This window comes from Pseudophryne corroboree, chromosome 1 (assembly GCF_028390025.1).
Source record: "Pseudophryne corroboree isolate aPseCor3 chromosome 1, aPseCor3.hap2, whole genome shotgun sequence".
NCBI classification, from domain to species: domain Eukaryota; kingdom Metazoa; phylum Chordata; class Amphibia; order Anura; family Myobatrachidae; genus Pseudophryne; species Pseudophryne corroboree.
Genome location: NC_086444.1, coordinates 667,703,059 through 667,729,773, shown reverse-complemented (window position 1 = coordinate 667,729,773; position 26,715 = coordinate 667,703,059). Strand labels below are relative to the sequence as shown.

At 46.3% G+C, this 26,715-nt stretch overlaps 2 protein-coding genes across 2 annotated transcripts in view; both read right to left on the bottom strand.

Moving 5' to 3' along the window:
• Positions 1-26,715, bottom strand: part of SNX30 (sorting nexin family member 30) — a 406,405-nt gene that overhangs the window by 249,340 nt on the left and 130,350 nt on the right. The gene's annotated exons all lie outside the window — the stretch shown is intronic.
• LOC134933081 (uncharacterized) lies at positions 13,932-15,533 on the bottom strand. The gene is made up of 2 exons (XM_063928066.1): positions 15,154-15,533; positions 13,932-14,948 (listed from the first exon to the last, which is right to left on the bottom strand). Exons 1-2 carry the CDS (start codon positions 15,202-15,204, stop codon positions 14,268-14,270), a joined length of 732 nt encoding a protein of 243 aa, XP_063784136.1. The 5' UTR covers positions 15,205-15,533; the 3' UTR covers positions 13,932-14,267.

Below are 26,715 nucleotides of genomic sequence, written 5' to 3'. Positions count from 1 at the left end.
TGTGTCTCTGCTGAAAGTACTTGAGAACCATGCCGCGGGAGTATGCAGCGCCGCTGAGGGAGGTGAGGTGATGAAGCCGGAGGACAGCCTGTCATAAAGACATAGTCTTCTAAAAAAAACAAAAGCTCTTTTCAGGGCTGCCTAGCGCAGCCCCACCTGCTAATGACCTGCACTGCAGGCACCAACTTATAAACTGAGCTCCAGTGCCTGGAGGCGGGGCTATAGTGGAGGCGGTGAAGTGCATCCTGGTAACAGTCAAAGCTTTAGCCTGTTGGTGCCTCGGATCAAGATCCAACTCTACACCCAGATGTTATTCCCTGTGGAATACCAGTGTACCACGCTGCATAAAATTCTGATACTCTAGGGCGCAGTGACTCAAAGGTTTGGGAACCACTGTATTAGTCCTTTGGTGTAGTATAGTAAATCTATCCTACTGAAAGGCAAAATATGTTGAGAACAGGGACGTGCAGTCAGGGGAGGCAGTGCCTCCCCTGTCATTAATGATTAAAATAATACAAAGAAGATACTTATGACACATATACTGTGTCATAAGTATCTTTATCCTTTATATTATTTTAATCATTTTTATTGTGTTAAAAAAAAAGTTTTAAACGTGTTTCGGACGCACCGCTCTCGGTGCCTCCTGCTGTCAGTGTGAAAGAGGCAAAAGCGGGGGGCCCCCAAGCATCGGGCAGTAAAAGTCCATTGAAAAAATCCCTGTAAGCGGCACCCACTGTAAGTGCTGCTTTGACAGGGGCGTGCTTTCAGCGCATATGAAAGCACGCCCCTGTCACTAATGTTGCTGTGATTAGACAGTGGGCAGGGCTGGAGTGGCAACCCGTCCCCAAACCACCTCCCTTTCCAGGCTGGCTACCGCACGCGCCCCCACCCTGCCGAGCTTACACCAATGAGAGTTGATAGTACACCCCTCCTCTTTTGCTACAACCGTTAGCCACCCCCTCACCACCGGGCTTACATAAATGGTGGCCGATAGTGCCCCCCCGCCCCGCGCCGGAGTACACAGCCGCGGCATTACCTGTTGTATGGCCGCATCACATGCAGGGCTGCAGAGGAGGAACTGTCCCACTCCCAGGGCAGCCCACAGTGACAACCGCGCTCAGGGGCCTGTATGCTGCAGTCAGTGCCGATCATGTACAGCTGGTGCGGAGGGGAAGATTGCTCTCCGCTCCTCTCTCCCCGTCCTCTGTTCGTGGTGCCCTTATCACAAAGCTCCAACCATGGCAACAAATGCGGCCAGCACAGGAAGAAGATAAGCGCTACAGCAGGTCAGATTTATCAAAAATAATTTACTTGCTCTCACCTTGGGAGTAAGGTGGGGGTGAAAAAGTAGCGCTGTATCGCAGGGTGTCATGCGATGGGGGATACTGTGCACCTCAGATGTAGAGAAACTGGAAGTGGGGAGAACGGAGGACTAAACTAAAACAGCACAAAAGCACAATGAGCAGAATGGATAGAGGTGAAGAAAAAGAGAAGGAAGACAGAGGAGAGTGTGTGTGTGTGTGTGTGTGTGTGTGTGTGTGTGTGTGTGTGTGTGTGTGTGTGTGTGTTGGGGGGGGGGGGGGGGGAGTAGGATGGGAGGGGAATAGGGATGGCATGAGTATGAAAATATATATGTGTATTGGATAAGTGTGTACAGGATTTTCCCCTACCTCCAGTCTCCCTCTTCCTCTGAGCTGCGCAGTATCCCATCGCGCGCTGCAGCAGGTTCAACAGAACCCGGCAGGTGACAAGATGTGGGTCACCTGTGTTGTGCAGAGCACATGAAGTGATGACCTGCAGAGCTGGTAACTGTGCTATGCTTTCTGACAAGCTGCAGATCTTATTCTCCCGCTAGTAGCAGCCTGCTGACTAGCAGGCCTGGCAACCTCCCTGCATCTCACAGATGTGCTGCTTTTCTGTCCCCAGCCTTTCACACCCCTACTCCCTTGTCCCCTCACTGATACCTGTTCCCAGCCACTCACACCCCTTACTCCATGTCCCCCCACTGATACTTGTCTCCAGCCACTCACATCCACACCCGCTTACCAGTGTTCCCTCACTGAAACCTGTCCCCAGCCACTCACCTCCACACCCCCTCTCACCATGTCCCCACACTAATACAGATGGGTCCTCCGTTATCTTGATTGTTTCTACGCCTAGACAGAGGTTTAGTCACGCCTAGGCGATAGCTTAGGTTGCTGAGTTTAATCACGGACAGGCGCATTGAGGCACGACTAGATACTCAGCATGCAATACACATCTCCACCACTGGGTGGCTAATGCTTCACTAATCCAGTACTTAAGTTTGAATAGCGGCGGATTGATCTATAGTACAAGCTCTGGCAAATGGTCAGTGACGACTGTAATGTTAATATACAGTCCTGTACCTCAGTGTACACACAGATGGTGACCAATGGTCCGACGGACAGAGAAAAAAAATAGTTTATTCAGATGCAAACGAACGTGATAAAACACTTGTGTATGCAGACGCAACTAATGTGTGAACACTTGTGTATGCAGACGCAACTAATGTGTGAAAGGAATAATGTAGCTCATTGACTTTACAGTATGTATGGTGCACGAAATGAGCGTCTGAGTCCCCTAACGGCATAAACGAACACCAATGGGAAGGAATCGCTCTTTGCAGTACTTTTACACATGAACTTAAGAATCTTCCATGCAGTGTTGTGGGCTAACGATGAAGGCTCCTGTCTGCCATGCTGAGAGTCCTGGGTTCGATTCCCAAAGTGCCAATCTTTTTTTTTTTTTTTTTGTTCCCGTGACATTCACTTTATTATTTTTTTTTTTTCTGTGTAATCCACTGTAAAACATTCAAAGGAAGGATGCACACAGGTTTCACACAAATCAGGGTAAATCTGCAGGAGTGACTCATTTGCTATCTAAAATACACAGCGGTAATGAGCACCTATAGACAAACCAGTAAATATAAATTAGTGTATTCTGACGCAACTGTTCAAGCAACACAGTACTGTAGATCGTCGGCATTAGAGAATCTGTGTTGTGAGAATCTGTGTTGTACGTTATAAGCTGTTCGTGCTAATTAGTACACTAATAGAACATACTGTACAGAGATACTAAGAAAGGTGATTTGGCATCCATGAACTTAGGGAGGAGCTTTTACCTCTCTCAATTGTAATCTTTCTAAGTATAGTAGAGAGAGAGATAAAAGCTGCCACTAAGTTCCTGGATGACAAATCACTGTCCTTAGTATCTCTGTCCAGTATTTTCTATTAGAGAACTAATTAGCACGAACAGCTAATTAGTACCCTAATAGAACATACTGCACAGAGATACTAAGGACAGTGATTTGGCATCCAGGAACTTATGAGGAACTTTTGTCTCTCTGCATTATACATAGAAAGATTAAACTTGCCACTCTACGTTACAAGCTGTTCATGCTAATTAGTACAGTTTCTATTAGAGTACTAATTAGCACAAACAGCTAATTAGTACCCTAATAGAACATACTGTACCGAGATACTAATTACGATGATTTGGCATCTAGGATATTAGGGAGGAGCTTTTCTCTCTCTCCATTATACATAGAAAGATTAAACTTGCCACTCTACGTTACAAAATGTTCGTGCTAATTAGTACACTAGTAGTGTACTAATTAGCACGAACAGCTTGTAACAGAGTATCCAAATATCCTGGATGCCAAATCATCGTAATTAGTATCTCGGTACAGTATGTTCTATTAGGGTAGTAATTAGCTGTTCGTGCTAATTAGTACTCTAAAATGCTGTACAGAGACACTAAGGACAGTGATTTGGCATTCACGAACTTAGGGAGGAGCTTTTATCTCTTTCCATTGTAATCTAAGTGTAATGGAGAGAGATAAAAGCTCCTCCCTAAGTTCCTGGATGCCAAATCACCATCCTTAGTATCTCTATATAGTATGATAACGGAGAGAGATAATAGGATTTTGGTACTTACCAGATAAATCCTTTTCTTTGAATCCATAGGGGGCACTGGAGTACTCTTGGGATATGGACGGTTCCACTGGAACTAGGCACTGAATAGTTAAACTTTGACTATATCTCCCCTCCATATTCCAGAGTACCTCAGTGTTTTTTTACTGAGCCGAACTGGAGCTATAGAGGTTGACAATGGAGACATACATATAACCAACGGACAACAATAAAGTTAACACAAACAAAAAATGACAACTAACAGTTGACACCAACCCGACAAAATTTCTAATTTTAAACAGTCGGTAAGAGTGTGTTACCATAATATTCCCTGCACTTACCAGTGCCCCCTATGGATTCAAAGAAAAGGATTTATCTGGTAAGTACCAAAATCCTATTTTCTTTTTCATCCACTAGGGGTCACTGGAGTACTCTTGGGACGTACCAAAGTTTCCCCCGTGGGCGGGAGAGCTATTTGGCACCTGTAACACTAAACGGCCAAAGCTAGATGCTGATGCCGCAAAAGTATCAAACTTATAAAAGCGCACAAACGTGTGCACTGACGACCATGTAGCCGCCCGGCAAAGCTGTGTCATAGAAACTCCCCGACCAGCTGCCCATGAAGTTCCCACAGAACGTGTGGAATGAGCTGTTACCGAAGTAGGTGGCTGTAACCTAGCCTGAAGATAAGCCTGACGTATGGTCAGTTTTATCCATCTGGATAAGGTCTGCTTAGAGGCTGGCCAACCCCTCTTGGCAGCATCATAGAGAACAAACAACGTATCCGTCTTACGAACTGTGGACGTTCGAGACACAAACGCGTAAAGCGCGTACCACATCCAGAGTTTCAGAATGTCCTGATAACACAGGAACTACTATTGGTTGGTTGATGTGAAAAGATGACACTACCTTTGGTAAGAAAGCGGGATTCGTCCAAAGTTCCGCTCTGTCATCATGAAACACCAAATATGGTGGCTTGCATGACAAGGCACCCAAATCTGAAACCCGCCTTGCCGAAGCCAAGGCTAGAAGAAAAATAGTTTTCAAAGTGAGAAATTTAATATCCACTTGTTGTAAGGGTTCAAAATGAAATCTAAAACCAGATTCAAGTCCCATGGCGCTGTAGGTGGAATGAATGGAGGCTGTACTCTGAGGACACCCTGCATAAAGGTGTGTACTGATGGCAAAAGAGCCAATCGTCTTTGAAAGTAGATTGACAAAGCAGATATCTGCACTTTTAGTGTGGATAGACGTAGACCTCCATCTAACCCCGTCTGTAGAAATAACAAAAGACGGGATAACTTAAAAGAAGATGTCGGAAATTTGCGAGCTTCACACCAACCTATATAGGCACGCCAAATTCTGTAATAATGAGCTGCCGTAACCGGCATTCTAGCTCGTAACATGGTTGGAATGACTGATTCTGGAATGCCCTCTCTTCTTAAGAGGGCGGTCTCAACAGCAACGCGCTAAATCGGGGTAAAGAAACGGACCCTGTTGTAACAGGTCCAGACGTAGTGGGAGCGGCCAAGGATCGTCTGCAAGTAATCCGCGAAGATCCGAGAACCAAGCTCTCCGTGGCCAATGAGGCGCCACTAGTATGACTGTGACGAACTCTCTTTTGATCCGTTTTAGCAATAGAGGGAGCAGCGGAAACGGTGGAAACAGATACACTAGACTGTATGGCCACCTGACTGTGAGAGCATCCACCGCCACTGCCTTTGGATCTCTCGTTCTGGACACGTACTGGGGCGTTTGATTATTGTGGCGAGATGCCATCAGGTCCACTTGCGGGTAACCCTACTTCTGGACCAGCATGTGAAACACTTCTGGATTTAATGCACATCCTGGATAAAAATCCTGGCAGCTGAGATAATCCGCCTCCCAGTTGTCTACTCCCGGAATGAATACTGCCAACAAAATCACCTCGGCCCAATTGAGGACTCGAGCTACTTCCCGTATTGTCATGTGGCTTTTCGTTCCTCCTTGTTTGTTGATGTATGCGACCACCGTCGCATTGTCTGACTGCACCTTAACAGCCTGAGCCTGCAGCATGCGCACTGCTTGTCGTAGCGCATTGTAAATTGCCCGGAGTTCCAGGACATTTATAGACAGCAATCTTTCGTGATCCGCCCAGAGACCCTGGAGCTGAAAATTTTGAACTACAGCTCCCCAACCTCAGACTCGCGTCCGCCGTGAGAATTATCCAATTCCAGGCGCCGAACCGTTTCCTGCGGTTAGATTCTGTACCTTGAGCCACCAGAGTAGAGACACCCTGGCCCTTGGAGACCACATCACCCTGCGGTGAATCTGCAGAAGCGAGCCCTACCATTGTTTTTGGCATGCATTGCAGGCAGACACTGTACTCGTTAGGCCACAGCCAACCATTGCGAGCACATCCAGTTAAAAAGGACGTGAGTGAAGTCTTCCGAACTGAAGGGCTTCAAAAGCCGCCACCATTGTGTCTAATAGGCGAATGTACAAATGAACAGAGACTGTGCGAGGCTTGAGCACTAATTGTACCAGATGACGAATGACCTGTACTTCTGTCTGGGTAGGTAAATTCTTTGATTTACCGTATCGAGAATCATACCTAGGAATTGAAATCGTTGAGACGGAATCATTCACGAATTCGCGTAGACAATGGTAGGAAATCAGAATTTCCCCCCCACTCGGTCTGCGATCTATTCTCGTTTGGAACGTAGCCAAAGTGGACGTTGTGCGCCACTAGCGAAGCTGAGACGCAAGAACCAACTGCCAACTTCACAGAAGCTGTAGGCAGCAAGAAGTGTAAGGTGGTCTTTATTTAGGGCAAACCTGAACTGGAGCGCCCTGCCACTACAGCCTTGTTACATCAAACCCTTACCAAAGCAGGGCGAAGCAACAGCCCTACTGCTGTGTAGGGTACACTCCGATAGGTAGTTAAACGCCCAATAATTGCAATTGTCTCTCATTGGAAATTGTTCAGCCTTCGCTGAGAACCCGACGTACTGGCCTGGTGCTATGAGGGCTGGCGGCGAATCGACCGCAACAATCTAGCTGAAACAGTAAATTTTTCCCTCTCAGGCAGTACATGCGCCCGCATTCCCCCCAAAGAGGACCGGTAAGGGTCTGTCTGCGCAGTCGAATTTGTACGACACACTGTGACCGACTCTGCAGCGAAGCTGCTTGTTTGATTATGCATTAGACTTAGTGATCATGTACCCCGACCAGTAAGTACACCACGGAAGTAATCTGTGTATAAACCATGTGGTTTCCAGCAATAGTGAATCTTCCTGTAGAGATATGCTGTCAAAAACAATTAATAAATTAAATTCCTAACAACCCCCCGGCTCCCCCAGAGGCTGAGTGTTGTAGGGCAGCAACCTCCAGCAAAGACCTAGGAAGTAACGTAAAAAAATGGTGTCCCACCATGTTTTTTTTTATTATTATATATATATATATTACACCTGTTAAACCAGGAACTGAACCAGTGTCCATGCAATCACAATGTTCACTGTGGGCGGGAAGCCTAACCACTTGGCTACAGAGCCACCTGTAAAAATAATAAGCAAAGCTGCTGTTTAAACATCAACTCTGGTGATGAAATGGTTGCTGTAGTGACTTGCAATCCAGATGGTACCTGAACCCACAATCCCTGGTTTAGGAGGGCAGTGTCCTATCCACTAGGCCACTGGGGATCTAGGGAGGTGAGGCCTGACCTCACAATGTTTGCAGTGCTCAACAGATACTGTTTAATAAGCACTGTGTGCCGACCAATTGCGCCACTGCAGTCTTGCCAAAAAAGATTTTTAATGTCAGCATAATATATATATACACATACACACACATATATACACATATACAACCATGTATATTCACACATACTCAGACCTTGTAAATATATATATATTTCACATATGCATACATACACATATATATATTATATACCCATATACATATATCCAGATATATCCTGATTCAGAAGTATAATAATTCTTAGAAGTCTGAAACTAAATGTGACAACTCACAGGCTTAAAAACCTGAGAAGTCTGCTGCTTAACCGCAGCTTAGTTAATGGGTCCCGAATCCAGTGTGGTGTGGCTGTAGATTTAAAAATACCTACAGCACCTTGTATTCCCAGGTGGCTAACCAGGCCCAACACTGCTTAGCCTCCACGATCAGATGAAATCGGGCGTATCCAATTGTGGTGTGGCTAAGCGAATTAAGCTAAGCTGCTGCAGGTGAGCCTGAACTCACAATGCTTGCAGAGCTCCACAGATACTGTTTTATAATCACCATGTGCTGACCAATTGTATAACACATCTTACTTTACAACAGTGAACAAAGCCAGTATTTGGCTGACCACAGCCATGATTCAGATTTGCAGTCTTTGGGATAATATCATTATAAACAGTTATGATAAAAATAATAGTCTTTGCTGGTGTCTTACTCATTATACAGACAATACAAAACACAACTTGCGCGACTCAGTAAATAGCACTAAGGTGTCTTTACAAATATATATCTGTCCAAGTGCAGTATACGTCAGCAATATGCCTGGTTCCAAATTCCCCTTAACACCCCTGCGCCTTCAATGGAGGAGAAATGTAATACAGGAAATTCTGGAAAAACAACAGGAAAAATGGTTAAATATGCAGACTTATAATTATGTAAGCAGATTTAATAAACATACTACGTTGCATTCATGTGCACATATATGAGCAACATGTATCCTTTTTAACAAGACTTAATAGCCTATTGTAATACATATGCAGCGCTGCTGTATTCTAGTAAACATACTTCTTTTATCAACAAGAGTTGAATCATGAGATTTTATCCAGTGACCCTGACATTTCTGTGTGCAGGGAACATCACTGTGGCATCAAAGTTACTCACATTTGTGTGCCCCCCCCCCCCCCGTGCTCCGTGTATCGTTCTCTATACACGGAGCCGGGCCGGGGAGCGCGCTGCATAGAGCCGTGGAGCGGCCTATGCATAAATCAACGTGGACGGCGCGGCTCAGAGCGGCGGGGGACACATCATAAACAGCGGCGCTGGAAGCGGCGGCCGGCGGCCACACACACACAGTATCCCACACAGCAGGGCGGCAGCGTGAGCTGACCGCCCCGTTCAACATACCTGGACCCTGTGGTGAGGGCAATGACGGGGCTTCTCTGTAAGCACTGTCAGCCTTTTACTGCAGGTGACCTGCACGTGGTAGTGAGGGAGCTCTTCTAGAGAGGTCCGACACCCACAGCTGCTTCAGCAGCTTTCCTATCCCAGTCCCTCGCCTTCTTGGAAGGGGGAAAGGGATGTTTTCAAAAAATAATCAAAGAAAAAATCAATAATTGTGGATCCACTTCCACAAGCCTAGTTGCTCTGTGAGCACCGAAAAAACACTGAGGTACTCTGGAATATGGAGGGGAGATATAGTCAAAGTTTAACTATTCAGTGCCTAGTTCCAGTGGAACAGTCCATATCCCAAGAGTACTCCAGTGACCCCTAGTGGATGAAAAAGAATAAAGCTCCATTATACATAGAAAGATTAAACTTGCCACTCCACATTACAAGCTGTTCGTGCTAATTAGTACACTACTAGTGTACTAATTATCACGAACAGCTTGTAATGTAGAGTGGCAAATTTAATCGTTCTATGTATAAAGGAGATAGATAAAAAGCACCTACCTAAGTTCCTGGATGCCAAATCACCGTAATTAGTATCTCTGTACAGTATGTTCTATTAGGGTACTAATTAGCTGTTCGTGCTAATTAGTACACTAATAGAACATACTGTACAGAGATACTAAGGACGGTGCTTTGGCATCCAGGTACTTAGGGAGGAGATTTTATCTCTTTCCATTGTAATCTTTCTATAATGCTGGCCAAACACTTGTGCAATTGCTTTCAATGCGAGATGGGGCCCGATTTCCCTTGAAACTCACCTTGAGACAAATCTCATCGAAAGTGCATTTTTACTGCATTCGATGCGCATACAATCCTGAGATTTATCTCATGCCCCTTACGACCGGAAATCGACTGGTATCGTATGATCGAATTCGGGCTCATCACATGCTGCCCAAAAACACACCAGATTTATCTGCCAGATTTAGAAAAATTTAAATAGTGGGCTGGCCTATATGGGGGATATATAAACCTTTGAGGACCTGAAGCATGGTACCCATATCTCTGCAAAGGCTTTGGGACACATCATGCCTGAAACCTGCAAGGCTATTATCAAAGTACTGCAAAGTAAGAAAATTACACCACACATTGCTTGTCGTATAACAAAATATTTTATTAGGCAAACTGAATTTGAGTAGAAAAATATATGCTTTTTATTTCCAGACATAATTGTATATGTAGCCAACATGGCTGAACTTTTTAACAACAAAATAAAGGTTTCATTATGCATCATGCATTCGGAAATTATAACAAAATGCTATATATATCAACAGATGTGGTGCATTGTGATACTACACCGTTGAGTGGCACTGCTGGCAGGGGCACAATGCACATATGCAACTTGGTGCAGGTTGATGGGTCCCCGGTTTCATCAACCTGCACCAAGTTGCATGTGTGCATTGTGCCCCTGCCTGCGGTGCCACTCAACGCCGTAGTATCACAATGCACCACATCTGTTGCTATATATATATATATATATATATATATATATAATTATCACAGAATGAGAATCCGGGAAGCCGCACTGACACTCTCAGAGGTATAGTCCAGGTGTCCGGTCAAGCAGGTAAATATATCATCACATGTCCACGCAATCACATAGACAGGACCAGCACACTGTAGTTTTTGTCAAGAAATGCTGTATTATAAACGTGAATAAAGTTACAAGGCTCGTCATATACTCATCGTTTGATCAGCACAGGGAAACACAGTAGACCACCCAAACAGCCTTTTTCGGACTTAATCCTTCATCAGGGGAATAGCCTTACAAAGTGCCATAGTGCCATGTGCAAAATAAGCCTGTATAAAGTGCCAAAAAATCTATTCACTTGTGTGCTCTATTTAAACACACTTAATGGAGCTTACCTGCTACACCTGTGACCGTCACCACTCCCTTCCGTTCAGACCCGTCACACCGCCCGGCCGGGGAGCACCGCAGCCGGAACGCACGCCAGCAAACCACCCGGCCGGAAGTCCGGACACGCGACACGCACGTGTCACCTAACCGGAAGTCCGGACCCGTGAACCGCACCGTGCGTCCCACCGGCGGCGCAGACTCCAGCCGTTCAGAGCAGCAAAGTCAAAATCAAAAGTGAGCGTGTCCGGGACACATTGCAGCTGGTCGCATCCACCACAGTATACACAAGACTTATCATAAAAACCTAATCATATTCACCAGCAACCAACCCAGTGAATACTCCTCGATACTGTTCTGTATCGGGTCCATATATTTATGAACCGTCCACTACAATGATTAAAGAAGGACAACGGTAATCACTTAGCCCGATGCAAGACAGTATCGACAGAGTTAACATATACACATAAAAATAAATGAAAAATAAAAAATGGAGAATGATAATGAAACAATCTGCTGATTAGACCCAAAGTACTAGCACTAACTCTCTATACTCAATTCTACAATATTATAGGGATCTCCAATCTATCACCAGTGCCAGCATTACAAGAATGAAGCAAATGAGCATTCTTCATTAAGTCCATTAGGGACCATCGCATCAAGCATGTAGATCCATCGGCACTCTTGCTGTAGTAGCAGTCTGTGTCTATCTCCTCCTCTTCTCAAAGGTGGTACATGGTCTATAGGCATAAATTTAAATTCACCTAATTTGTGTCCCATAGTCACAAAATGCCTAGCCACCGGTGGCGTGCTTCCATCCATTTTTTGATACGCCTTTTTTATGGAGGACCTGTGCATCGCTATCCTCTCCTTCAGCATACGTATCGTCTTCCCTACATAAATTTTCCCACAGGGACAGAGTATCAGGTATGTCACAAATTTAGTGTCACATGACATCCGAAATCGTAGCGGGTATGTTGTTCCTTTAGTAGAATGACTGCATGTCTTTCCTGTCATCATAAAGCTGCAGTTCACACAGCCATGGCACTTAAAGGCACCCTTTTGTAGCTGCAGCCATCTATTGCCCCTGCCAACTCTGGGGCTAATGTCAGAAAAAGTCACCTCCTCTTTCAGATTATGGCTACGGCGGTAGCCAAATAAAGGTGTCTCTTCGCAGTAATATTTCATCACCGGGTCGGTCTGCAAAATATGCCAGTGTTTCAAGATAGATTGACGAGCCTTGTTTGAAGAAATGGAGTATGTGCTGGTATATACCATCCTGTTGTTCTTTTGCCTCTGTTGGGGTTTCAACAGGTCTTCCCGGGGTATTTGCAAGCAACGAGTGATCGCATCCTTCACTTCCTTCTCGTCATAACCCCTCTCAACAAATTTATCACCCATAGAGTGTAAAGCTTCAGGTAAAGCGGCTCTATCGGAAACTATCCTTGCGACCCGGACCAACTGCGAATAAGGCAGTCCTTTTTTTAAAGCTACTGGATGGAAGCTTGATGCGAGCAAAAGAGAGTTTTTGTCAGTGGGCTTCCGGTACATGCCGGTCGTTAATGTCCCTTGTTGTATACGCACCAGGACGTCCAGATAATTGATCTCAACATCACTACTGGCACTGGTGAATTTAATAGATCCCAATATGTTGTTAAGTTTGTCAACAAATTCATCTAATAACTGCTGGCCACCAGTCCACAGCATGAATAAGTCGTCTATGAAACGTACATAGAACTTAATATACCGCGAATATACAGGATCACCCATGATGTGTAATCGCTCATAATGGTACATGAAAATATTGGCGTAGGCTGGGGCCATATTAGACCCCATCGCCGTACCTTTGAGCTGCAAGAAAAATGAGTTATTGAATAAGAAGTAGTTCTTATGTAATACCACTTCAATCAATAACAATAAGTATTCCAAAGGTGGACCCATATATATATATATATATCTCAAGGTCAGCATTCCCATTTGAGAAAAGTATAAAAATGCCTATAACTTTATTTTAAATATGCAACCAACATGGCTGAACTTTTGCAAACAGTATAAAGTTTTCATGATTAAGCACATGAAATTGCTTTGAATAAATGTTATTTTTATTTGAAGACATAATTGTATGGTCAACATGCCAACGTCAGCAAATATTATAAAGTTTTCATGATGCACATGTGCACCATTACATGTATTAAAAGAAAAAAAAATGCTATATATAACCAACTAATGTGGTACATTTTGATACTACGGCATTGAGTGGCACCGCAGCCAGGGGCACAATGCACACATGCAACTTGGGGTAGGAAGATGGGTCCCATGTTCCATCAACCTGCACCAAGTTGCATGTGTGCATTGTACCCCTGCCTGCGGTGCCACTTAACGTTGTAGTATCAAAATGCACCACATCTGTTGCTATATATATCAATGTCAGCATTCCCATTTGAGAAAAGTATAAAACTGCCTATAACTATTTTAAATATGTAGCCAACATGGCTGAACTTTTGCAAACAGTATAAAGTTTTCATGATGAAGCACATGAAATTGCTTTGAAAAAATATGTTCTTTTTATTTCAAGACATATGTGGCCGACATGGCTAGATGTCGGCAAATATTACGTTTTCAAGATGCACCACATGTGCATCATTACATGTATAAAATGGAAAAAAAAATGCTATATATATATTGCAACAGATGTGGTGCATTTTGATACTACAATGTTGAGTGGCACCGCAGGCAGGGGCATAATGCACACATGCAACTTGGTGCAGGTTGATGGGTCCCCGGTGCATGTGTGCATTGTGCCCCTGGCTGCGGTGCCAACCAACGCCGTATTATCAAAATGCAGCACATCTGTAGCAATATATAAGTGCTGTATGATATACTGTGCAGTATGATATGCATTGTTTTTAGAGTGGCAGCGCTTTCAGGGGCATTATGCACACATGCAGGTAGGACCAGCTTCAGGCTCCCCGGCACCATCAACCGGACCCAAGCTGCATGTGTGCATTGTCCACCTGAAAGCGGTGCTACTAAAATGCCGTATATCATAGTGCAACAGATCGATCACAGTATATACCAGGGCAGTAGGAATGTTATACATACCTACAGATGTGGTGCATTCTGCTACTGCGGTATTGAGTGGCACCGCAGCCAGGGGCTCAATGCACACATGCAGCTAGGGGCAGGAAGATGGGTCCCCGGTACCATCAACCAGTCCCTAGCAGCATGTGTGCATTGTCCGCCTGAAAGCGTTGACACTCACCGTAATATCAGACTGCTGGTATGTATAACAAGGGCACCAGTAATTGAGAATTACCCTACATTTGAAAGAGACTTGTCTCCTCCTCCTCGTCCACTTGTCCCCCCTGTGACATCAAGGAGGTCATAATTGCGGAGGAGACGGTGGATGTGTGGCTGGCTTGGGAAGGGTAGCAGGTTTGAGGAGGAGATTGGAAAGTGGGGGAAGGGTGCGTGGATGGGGTTGGGGGTTGACGAAAATGGGAAGGGTGGATGGTTTGATGAGGAGGGGTTTGAGGAGGATGGAAAGTGGAGGAAGGGTAGTTGGATTGGGCCTGCGGTTGCGGATATCCGGAATGATAGCTGGGATGGGGAGTAGTAGATGTAGGGTAGGTGGGTGGTGGTGAACAAAATGACAATGGGAATTGAGGAGCAGTTGCTTTAGGTTCAGGGCCATGGACTCTCAACTCCGGTGTCAGATGCCCTGATAGTGTTTCGTACAACACCTGCGACACCAAGCGCTGGCACTCAACCTGCTGCTGCACAGAAACCTTCCGCATTGTTTTGATGACATACGCAGCAAAGTCGTCAAACTCGTCAGGTTTACGCAGCAGCTGTAAACGTGCCTCTGCTAGGAGAGGGTCCTCTACAAATGTTGTTTTCCGCGGCTTCCTCTTCCCAGTAGGTCGCGGCGGAGAGCTAGGTTCCTCAGAGGAGATGTTGATGAGTGCAGGGGTCCGGCTGAGGTCTTCTTCAGATGTCTGTAGGGTAAAGAGAAACATATTTAGTGGATAGATTTTTTTTTCAGCGCCAATTTCTTCCTTGGGACCACCTGCAGCAACTATACGCGGCACTACAAGGGCAAAAAAGAGGTCAGGGAAAAATATAATGCATTCTTCAATGGGGAGGGAGCTGTGGCATGGCAGGAGGAATGTATTAGGTAAAACTATTTAAAAGGCAACTTACCCCTTCGGCCTCGTCCAGACTTCCCTCCTCGAACTCGGCCATCACCACCATGGACTCCTGAGCAGACCTTTTCTCCAGGAGGAAGTTGAGATCTTTAAAGTACCACAGCTGCGGCACATACACGTTGTCTGCGCCGGCCCCTGACCTCTTGGACTCCTCCACCTTGCGATTTTCCTTCACAAAGACTGTCCGTAGATTGGAGATCTTCTTACGGACCCAGGCCACCGAAGCAGCAGAGAAGGTGGGGCTTGGAGTAGTCCACCATCTGTGTATAAGCAGCCTCCCTCTTCTGTTTATTGCTGTAGTCCGGTGAGGACGTCAGCCACAGATACTCCTCCTCACAGTCAGGCTGATGAAGCCAGAAAGAAACTCAGTTCTCATAGGACATCTACAGAATGCAAAAAAAGTAAAATTAAAAAACATGAAAAAAGTAAACTATTCTGGTTAAATAAAGTTTGTTTTCCAGTTACTGGTGTAAGTTATCTGAAATATGTAGTGAGAATACATTGGTGTGCAGGGTGCAGCAGCATAATGGTGGGATGTGGGTTGCAGTGGTGCAGTATAATGGCGTTTAGGGCGCGGCCACATGGGGCTTGCAGAAGTGCAGCATTTTGGGCAGGGGGGCCTGTATAAACCTGGGTAGAGCAGCAGAAACGGTGTCCAGTGGTGTTAAATAAGAATAAATAAGAATTTACTCACCGGTAATTCTATTTCTCGTAGTCCGTAGTGGATGCTGGGAACTCCGTAAGGACCATGGGGAATAGCGGGCTCCGAAGGAGGCTGGGCACTCTAGAAAGATTTATGACTACCTGGTGTGCACTGGCTCCTCCCACTATGACCCTCCTCCAAGCCTCAGTTAGGACACTGTGCCCGGACGAGCTGACATAATAAGGAAGGATTTTGAATCCCGGGTAAGACTCATACCAGCCACACCAATCACACCGTACAACTCGTGATACTATATCCAGTTTGACAGTATGAAAACAACTGAGCCTCTCAACAGATGGCTCAACAATAACCCTTTAGTTAGCAATAACTATTTACAAGTATTGCAGACAATCCGCACTTGGGATGGGCGCCCAGCATCCACTACGGACTACGAGAAATAGAATTACCGGTAAGTAAATTCTTATTTTCTCTGACGTCCTAGTGGATGCTGGGAACTCCGTAAGGACCATGGGGATTATACCAAAGCTCCCAAACGGGCGGGAGAGTGCGGATGACTCTGCAGCACCGAATGAGAGAACTCCAGGTCCTCCTCAGCCAGGGTATCAAATTTGTAGAATTTTGCAAACGTGTTTGCCCCTGACCAAGTAGCTGCTCGGCAAAGTTGTAAAGCCGAGACCCCTCGGGCAGCCGCCCAAGATGAGCCCACCTTCCTTGTGGAGTGGGCATTTACAGATTTTGGCTGTGGCAGGCCTGCCACAGAATGTGCAAGTTGAATTGTACTACAAATCCAGCGAGCAATAGTCTGCTTAGAAGCAGGAGCACCCAGCTTGTTGGGTGCATACAGGATAACAGCGAGTCAGATTTTCTGACTCCAGCTGTCCTGGAAACATATATTTTCAGGGCCCTGACAACGTCTAGCAACTTGGAGTCCTCCAAATCCCTAGTAGCCGCAGGTACCACAATAGGCTGGTTCAGGTGAAACGCTGACACCACCTTAGGGAGAAACTGGGGACGAGTCCTCAATTCTGCCCTATCCATATGGAAAATCAGATAAGGGCTTTTACATGATAAAGCCGCCAATTCTGACACTCGCCTGGCTGAAGCCAAGGCCAATAACATGACCACTTTCCACGTGAGATATTTTAGATCCACGGTTTTTAGTGGCTCAAACCAATGTGATTTTAAGAAACTCAACACCACGTTGAGATCCCAAGGTGCCACAGGAGGCACGAACGGGGGCTGAATATTCAGCACTCCTTTCACAAATGTCTGAACTTCAGGTACTGAAGCTAGTTCTTTTTGAAAGAAAATCGACAGAGCCGAGATCTGTACTTTAATGGAGCCTAGTTTTAGGCCCATATTCACTCCTGCTTGCAGGAAATGCAGAAATCGACCTAGTTGAAATTCCTCTGTTGGGGCCTTTTTGGCCTCGCAACATGCAACATATTTCCGCCATATGCGGTGATAATGATTTGCCGTAACATCTTTCCTGGCTTTAATAAGCGTAGGAATGACTTCTTCCGGAATACCCTTTTCCTTCAGGATCCGGCGTTCAACCGCCATGCCGTCAAACGCAGCCGCGGTAAGTCTTGGAACAGACAGGGCCCCTGCTGTAGCAGGTCCTGTCTGAGCGGCAGAGGCCACGGGTCCTCTGAGATCATCTCTTGAAGTTCCGGGTACCACGCTCGTCTTGGCCAATCCTGAACCACGAAAATTGTGTTTACTCCTCGCTTTCTTATTATTCTCAATACCTTTGGTATGAGAGGCAGAGGAGGGAACACATAAACCGACTGGTACACCCACGGTGTCACTAGAGCGTCCACAGCCATCGCCTGAGGGTCCCTTGACCTGGCGCAATATCTTTTTAACTTTTTGTTGAGGCGGGACGCCATCATGTCCACCTGTGGTTTTTCCCAACGGTTTACCAGCATCTGGAAGACTTCTGGATGAAGTCCCCACTCTCCCGGGTGGAGGTCGTGTCTGCTGAGGAATTCTGCTTCCCAGTTGTCCACTCCCGGAATGAACACTGCTGACAGTGCTAGTACATGATTCTCCGCCCATCGGAGAATTCTTGTGGCTTCTGCCATCGCCATCCTGCTTCTTGTGCCTCCCTGTCGATTTACATGGGCGACTGCCGTGATGTTGTCTGACTGGATCAGCACCGGCTGGTGTAGGAGCAGGGATTTTGCTTGACTTAGGGCATTGTAAATGGCCCTTAGTTCCAGAATATTTATGTGAAGGGAAGTCTCCTGACTCGACCATAGTCCTTGGAAGTTTCTTCCCCGTGTGACTGCCCCCCAGCCTCGAAGGCTGGCATCCGTGGTCACCAGGACCCAGTCCTGTATGCCGAACCTGCGGCCCTCTAGAAGATGGGCACTCTGCAGCCACCACAGTAGAGACACCCTGGTTCTTAAAGACAGGGTTATTAAGCGATGCATCTGAAGATGCGATCCGGACCATTTGTCCAATAGGTCCCACTGAAAGATTCTGGCATGGAACCTGCCGAAGGGAATTGCTTCGTAAGAAGCTACCATCTTTCCCAGGACCCGCGTGCAGTGATGCACCGATACCTGTTTTGGTTTCAGGAGGTCTCTGACTAGAGATGACAACTCCCTGGCTTTCTCCTCCGGGAGAAACACTTTTTTTTTTTTTTTGGACTGTATCCAGAATCATACCCAGGAACAGTAGCCGTGTCGTCGTAACCAGCTGTGACTTTGGGATATTCAGAATCCAGCCGTGCTGGTGCAGCACTTCCTGAGATAGTGCTACTCCCACCAACAACTGTTCCTTGGACCTCGCCTTTATTAGGAGATCGTCCAAGTACGGGATAATTAAAACTCCCTTTTTTCGAAGGAGTATCATCACTTCCGCCATAACCTTGGTAAATACCCTCGGTGCCGTGGACAGTCCAAACGGCAGCGTCTGGAATTGGTAATGGCAATCCTGTACCACAAATCTGAGGTACTCCTGGTGAGGATGGTAAATGGGGACATGCAAGTAAGCATCCTTGATGTCCAGGGATACCATGTAATCCCCCTCGTCCAGGCTTGCAATAACCGCCCTGAGCGATTCCATCTTGAACTTGAATTTTTTTATGTATGTGTTCAAGGATTTCAAATTTAAAATGGGTCTCACCGAACCGTCCGGTTTCGGCACCACAAATAGTGTGGAATAGTAACCCCGGCCTTGTTGAAGTAGGGGTACCTTGATTATCACCTGCTGGGAATACAGCTTGTGAATTGCCGCTAGCACCGCCTCCCTGTCTGAGGGAGCAATCGGCAAGGCAGATTTTAGGAACCGGTGGGGTGGAGACGCCTCGAATTCCAGTTTGTACCCCATAGATACTATTTGAAGGATCCAGGGATCCACCTGTGAGCGAGCCCACTGATCGCTGAAATTCTTGAGGCGGCCCCCCACCGTACCTGGCTCCGCCTGTGGAGCCCCACCGTCATGCGGCGGACTTGGAAGAAGAAGCGGGGGAGGACTTTTGCTCCTGGGAACCTGCTGTTTGTTGCAGCCTTTTTCCCCTACCTCTGCCTCTGGACAGAAAAGACCCGCCTTTTCCACGCCTGTTTTTCTGGGTCCGAAAGGACTGAACCTGATAAAACGGCGCCTTCTTAGGCTGTGAGGGGACATGGGGTAAAAATGCTGACTTCCCAGACGTTGCTGTGGAAACTAGGTCCGAGAGACCATCCCCAAATAATTCCTCACCCTTATAAGGCAAAACTTCCATGTGCCTTTTAGAATCTGCATCTCCTGTCCACTGGCGAGTCCATAAGCCTCTCCTAGCAGAAATGGACAATGCACTTACTTTAGATGCCAGCCGGCAGATTTCCTCTGTGCATCTCTCATATATAAGACTGAGTCTTTGATATGGTCTATGGTTAGCAGGATCGTGTCTCTGTCTAGTGTGTCAATATTTTCTGACAGTTTATCTGACCACGCAGTGGCAGCACTGAACATCCATGCTGACGCAATAGCTGGCCTAAGTATAATGCCTGAGTGTGTGTATACAGACTTCAGGATCGCCTCCTGCTTTCTATCAGCAGGTTCCTTGAGGGCGGCCGTATCCGGAGACGGTAGTGCCACCTTTTTAGACAAACGTGTGAGTGCTTTATCCACCCTAGGAGGTGTTTCCCAACGTGACCTATTCTCTGGCGGGAAAGGGAACGCCATTAGTACCTTCTTAGGAATTACCAATTTTTTATCAGGGAAAGCCCACGCTTCTTCACACACTTCATTTAATTTATCTGATGGGGGAAAAACTACGGGTAGTTTTTTCTCCCCAAACATAATACCCTTTTTAGTGGTACCTGTATTTATATCAGAAATGTGTAACACCTCTTTCATTGCCTCAATCATGCAGTGAATGGCCTTAGTGGGCATCAGGTTAGACTCATCGTCGTCGACACTGGTGTCAGTATCAGTGTCGACATCTGGGTCTGCGGTCTGAGGTAGCGGGCGTTTTAGAGCCCCTGATGACCTGTGAGACGCCTGGACAAGCGCGAGCTGAGAAGTCGGCTGTCCCACATTTGGCATGTCGTCAAATTTCTTATGTAAGGAGTCTATACGTGCACTCATTTCTTTCCATAAGCTCATCCACTCAGGTGTCTGCCCCGCAGGGGGTGACATCCCTTCTAAAGGCATCTGCTCCGTCTCCACATCATTATCCTCATCAAACATGTCGACACAGCCGTACCGACACACCGCACACACACAGGGAATGCTCCAACAGAGGACAGGACCCACAAAAGCACTTTGGGGGGACAGAGTGAGAGTATGCCAGCACACACCAGAGCGCTATATAATGCAGGGACTAACTGAGTTATGTCCCCTATAGCTGCTTTTTCTATATAAATGTATACTGCGCCTAAATTTAGTGCCCCCCCTCTCTTTTTTTACCCTTTTCTGTAGTGTAGACTGCAGGGGAGAGCCAGGGGAGCTTCCTTCCAGCGGAGCTGTGAGGGAAAAATGGCGCCAGTGTGCTGAAGGAGATAGCTCCGCCCCTTTTCCGCGGACTATTCTCCCGCTTTTTCCTATATTCTGGCAGGGGTATTTTCCACATATGTAGCCTCTGGGGCTATATATTGTGGTATTTTTGCCAGCCAAGGTGTTATTATTGCTTCTCAGGGAGCCCCCCCCCCAGCGCCCTGCACCCTCAGTGACCGGAGTGTGAAGTGTGTGTGAGGAGCAATGGCGCACAGCTGCAGTGCTGTGCACTACCTTGGTGAAGACTGATGTCTTCTGCCGCCGATTTTCCGGACCTCTTCTTGCTTCTGGCTCTGTAAGGAGGACGGCGGCGCGGCTCCGGGACCGAACACCAAGGCTGGGCCTGCGGTCGATCCCTCTGGAGCTAATGGTGTCCAGTAGCCTAAGAAGCCCAAGCTGGCTGCAAGCAGGCAGGTTCGCTTCTTGTCCCCTTAGTCCCTCGCTGCAGTGAGCCTGTTGCCAGCAGGTCTCACTGAAAATAAAAAACCTAATTTCTATCTTTCTTTCTAAAGGCTCAGGAGAGCCCCTAGTGTGCATCCAACCTCGGCCGGGCACAAAATCTAACTGAGGCTTGGAGGAGGGTCATAGTGGGAGGACCCAGTGCACACCAGGTAGTCATAAATCTTTCTAGAGTGCCCAGCCTCCTTCGGAGCCCGCTATTCCCCATGGTGCTTACGGAGTTCCCAGCATCCACTAGGACGTCAGAGAAATAAGCATTGGTGGTCAGTGGCACAGTATACAGTATAATGGCGTTTAGGGCGCGGCTGGCTGGGGCTTGCCGTGGCGCAGCATTTTGGGCAGGGGGGCCTGTATAATCCTGGGTAGAGCAGCAGAAACGGTGGGCAGTGGTGTTAAATAAGAATAATAAGCATTATACACAGTATACAGTATAATGGCGTTTAGGGCGCGGCTGGATGGGCCTTGCAGTGGCGCAGCATTTTTGGCAGGGGCCTATATAAATGTGGGTAGAGCAGCATAGAGGGTGGGCAGTGTTGGCAAAAAGGAATAATCATTGGTGGCCAGTGGTATAGCCTACCTTGTGCGGAGTTTTAGTACGGAGCTCAGCAGCGTGCTTCCAGCCTCCTCTCCAGTCATGTGCGCAGTGAGGGGCAGAGGAGTGGCCAGGAAGTCGTCTCCTGTCTTCACATATCGCGATGTGATAAATCGAAAGTGGTAAAAAACAGCATGCGATCACGCCCCGATTCGATAAATATTAAGTGCAGCACATAATATCTTGAGACGCAATATTCGACCAGCGTGCCCGCACATCGCGTCGAAAGGTACCTTAAATGTGCATACAATCCCCCGATTTCTCTCACAGGTGTGGTCGAAATCGAAGGATAGTACCGATAATCTCACAAGTGTATGGGCACCATAAGTATAATGGAGAGAGAAAAAAGCTCCTCCCTAAATTCCTGGATGCCAAATTACCGTGCTTAGCATTTCTGTACAGTATTTCCTATCTAGCCAGAAACCGTGCATCCCGTGCAAGCTGGGCCAAAAACTGGAGGGGACCCGACACACGGTTGCTTGCCGCTTTCCTTTGCAGTATCACATAAACTAGTGGTTGCTCTCACCTGAAAGCCAAGAGTTTCGTCTTTTGTATGATACCAGTCCTGAGTCTCTGGGACACCCAGAACCAGAGATATCAGTACGCAAAATGGACCCATTTTCCCATAGACTATAATGGGCCTGTTAATTCAGACCCACCATGGGTTCCTACGCTTGCCATGAGCCTTGTGGGGGTCACAGAAACTTGGGGTTGGTATCCTCCAGTAGCTAATTGTCTCCCCTTCCCTACCAACCTAATTCTGAGCCAATTGGACCCTCAGAACAAGAGACATTAAGCTTTAAGCACATTTTAATTGAATTTAATAGCTCACATAAACCAAACGTCAATGGACCATTGCTTTAACACGTTCCTTTGTATCTGGCCACACTACTTTTATTTATTGATTTATTGGTTTCGTTTTTTGGGTCCCGACAGACAATTAATATTTTCGACAGCGTCTCTGACCTCCGCTGGTTAATCCCCATCTCCCCTCTCCCCTTTATGCTGTTAGGGGACTCGGACGCTCATATTGGAAAAACACGGCAATTTCCAGCGCCTCCCCCTACCCCCATCCCCTTTCCCACTGCCTCCCCCTACCCCCATCCCCCATCATTGTGTTATGCCAGACATAACACAATGAAGCCCAGCCATATCAGTGAGATCCGTGCAGGGCTTCATTGTGTACAGTATTAAGAGTTAAAAGAGTTAAAAGTGTTAAAAAAAAAAATTCCCTGTGTGTCCTTTCTATTCTGTATTGCGGGCGTTCCCGCTAGCTTGGCTGTTATGATCGGATCTGCTATGGACTCCTGCGTTCTCAGGAGACTGTGTCCGCCGCTATCTTAATAAAGACTGCGGAGATACAAGAGTGCACAAAGGATTTATCAACATACATTTATATAATTAGAGATGTATTATTTCATTATATATGTATTTAGGACGTGACACACTGTCCACTTATGCGCATATCTCTCCGTTACAGGGCTTTCTCAGGGCTATAGTCATTGGTGTTGGTTTATGGCTCAGGGGACTCGGACGCACATACTGTATTTCAAAAGCACTGTATTTTCACCTGCCTCCCCCTACCCCCATCTCCCTTCCTCCCTGGGAGCCTGCACAGTTCATGCAGTAGACAGGTCAGGTTACAAGACATGTGCGACAGTATACTGTGTATGAAAATCACATAGAGAACTGCAGTCGCGTTGACACTGTAGATGTGTAAATGGTACAGTAGCAGTGATCACTTCTCATTAAGTACAACACAGATTCTCACAACACAGATTCTCACAACACAGATTCTCTAACGCCGACAACCTACAGTACTGTGTTGCTCAAACAGTTAGTTGCGTCAGAATAAACTAATTTATATTTACTGGTGCGTCTATAGGTGCACATTACCACCCTGTATTTTAGATAGCGAATGAGTTGCTCCTGCAGATTTACCCCGATTTGTGTGAAACCTGTGTGCACCCTTCCTTTGAATGTTACACAATGGAGTACACAGAAAAAAAATAATAATAAAGTGAATGTCACAGGAACACAAAAAAAAAAAAAAAAAAGATTGGCACTTTGGGAATCGAACCCAGGACTCTCAGCGTGGCAGACGGGAGCATTCATCGCTAGCCCACAACACTGCATGGAAAACTCACAAGTTCATGTGTAAAAGTACTGCAAACAGCAATTCCTTCCCATTGGTGTTCATTTATGCTGTTAGGGGACTCGGATGCTCATTTCGTGCAATATACATACTGTAAAGTCAATGAGCTACATTATTTCTTTCACACATTAATTGCGTCTGCATACACAAGGGTTTTAAACACGTTCATTTGCGTCTGTATAAATTATACACACAGTGATTTGGCATCCAGGAACTTAGGGAGGAGCTTTTATCTCTCCCCATTATACATAGAAAGATTAAACTTGCCACTCTACGTTACAAGCCGTTTGTGCTAATTAGTACACTAGTAGAACATACTGTACAGAGATACTATGGACGGTGATTTGGCATCCAGGAACTTAGGAAGGAGCTTTTATCTCTCTCAATTGTAAACTTTCCAAGTATAGTAGAGATAAAAGCTCCCCCTAAGTTCCTGGATGACAAATCACTGTCCTTCGTATCTCTGTACAGTATGCTCTATTAGTGTACTAATTAGCACAAACCGCTTGTAACGTAGAGTGGCAAGATTAATCTTTCTATGTATAATGGAGAGAGATAAAAGCTCCTCTCTAAGTTCCTGGATGCCAAATCACCATACGTAGTATCTCTGTACAGTATGTTCTATTAGGATACTAATTAACTGTTCATGCTAATTAGTACTCTAATAGAAAATACTGTATAGAGATACTAATGAGAGTGATGCGTCATCCAGGAACTTAGGGGGAGATTTTATCTCTCTGCTATACTTTGAAAGATTACAATGGAGAGAAATAAAAGCTTCTCCCTAAGTTCCTGGATGCCAAATCACCGTCCTCAGTATCTCTGTACAGTATGTTATATTAGTGTACTAATTAGCACAAACAACTTATAACGTACAACACAGATTCTCTAACGCCGACGATCTACAGTACTGTGTTGCTCGAACAGTTAGTTGCGTCAGAATACACTAATTTATGTTTACTGGTGTGTCTATAGGTGCACAATACCACTGTGTATTTTAAATAGTGAATGAGTCGCTCCTGCAGATTTACCCCAATTTGTGTGAAACCTGTGTGCACACGTCCTCTGAATGTTTTACAATGTATTACACAGAAAATAAGATTTTAAACCCACCGGTAAATCTTTTTCTCCTAGCCCGTAGAGGATGCTGGGGACTCCGTAAGGACCATGGGGGTATAGACGGGCTCCGCAGGAGACATGGGCACTATAAAGAACTTTAGAATGGGTGTGCACTGGCTCCTCCCTCTATGCCCCTCCTCCAGACCTCCGTTAGAGAACTGTGCCCAGAGGAGACGGACAGTACGAGGAAAGGATTTTGGTAATCCAAGGGCAAGATTCATACCAGCCCACACCATCCACACCGTATAACATGGAATATACGCAACCAGTTAACAGTATGCAACAAACAGTATCAGGCAAAGACTGAATTCAACTGTAACATAACCCTTATGTAAGCAACAACTATATACAAGCCTTGCAGAAAATAGTCTGCACTGGGACGGGCGCCCAGCATCCTCTACGGACTAGGAGAAAAAGATTTACCGGTAGGTTTAAAATCTTTTTTTCTCTTACGTCCTAGAGGATGCTGGGGACTCCGTAAGGACCATGGGATTTATACCAAAGCCCCAGACCGGGCGGGAGAGTGCGGATGACTCTGCAGCACCGACTGAGCAAACGCAAGGTCCTCATCAGCCAGGGTATCAAACTGTAAAGCCGAGACGCCTCGGGCAGCCGCCCAAGAAGAGCCCACCTTCCTAGTGGAATGGGCCTTTACCGAATTTGGTAACCGCAATCCTACCGTAGAATGAGCCTGCTGAATCGTGTTACAGATCCAGCGAGCAATAGTCTGCTTAGAAGCAGGAGCGCCAACTTTGTTGGCTGCATACAGGACAAACACAAACAGTGCTTCTGTTTTCCTAACCCGAGCCGTCCTGGCTACATAGATTTTTAAGGCCCTGACTACATCTAGGGACTTGGAGTCCTCCAAATCACCCGTAGCCACAGGCACCACAATAGGTTGGTTCATATGAAATGATGAAACCACCTTGGGCAAAAATTGAGGACGAGTCCTCAACTCCGCTCTGTCCACATGGAAAATGAGATAGGGGCTCTTGTGAGACAAGGCCGCCAATTCGGACACCCGCCTCGCAGATGCCAAGGCCAACAACATGACCACCTACCAAGTGAGAAATTTTAATTCAACCGTCTGAAGCGGTTCAAACCAGTGAGATTTTAGGAACCGTAATACCACGTTAAGGTCCCATGGTGCCACTGGGGGCACAAAAGGAGGCTGGACGCGCAGCACTCCCTTTACAAAAGTCTGGACTTCTGGGAGAGAAGACAATTCCTTCAGAAAGAATATAGATAGGGACGAAATCTGTACCTTAAAGGAGCCTAACTTCAGGCCCATATCCACTCCTGTCTGTAGAAAGTGCAGAAAACGGCCCAGATGGAAATCCTCCGTAGGAGCATTCTTGGCTTCACACCAAGAAACATACTTCCTCCAGATACGGTGACAATATTTCGCCGTCACCTCCTTCCTAGCCTTTATCAGCGTAGGGATGACTTCTTCCGGAATACCATTCCCAGCTAGGATTCGGTGTTCAACCGCCATGCCGTCAAACGTAACCGCGGTAAGTCTTGGAACACGCAGGGCCCCTGCTGTAACAGGTCCTCCCTGAGAGGAAGAGGCCACGGA

Excerpts from the sequence above, each read along its gene's own strand:
- LOC134933081 (XM_063928066.1), bottom strand. The coding sequence starts at position 15,204 with ATGGTGGTGATGGCCGAGTTCGAGGAGGGAAGTCTGGACGAGGCCGAA. Across the intron at positions 14,949-15,153 it reads GTCTGGACGAGGCCGAAGGG|ACATCTGAAGAAGACCTCAG; the intron begins GTAAGTTGCCTT and ends TTTACCCTACAG.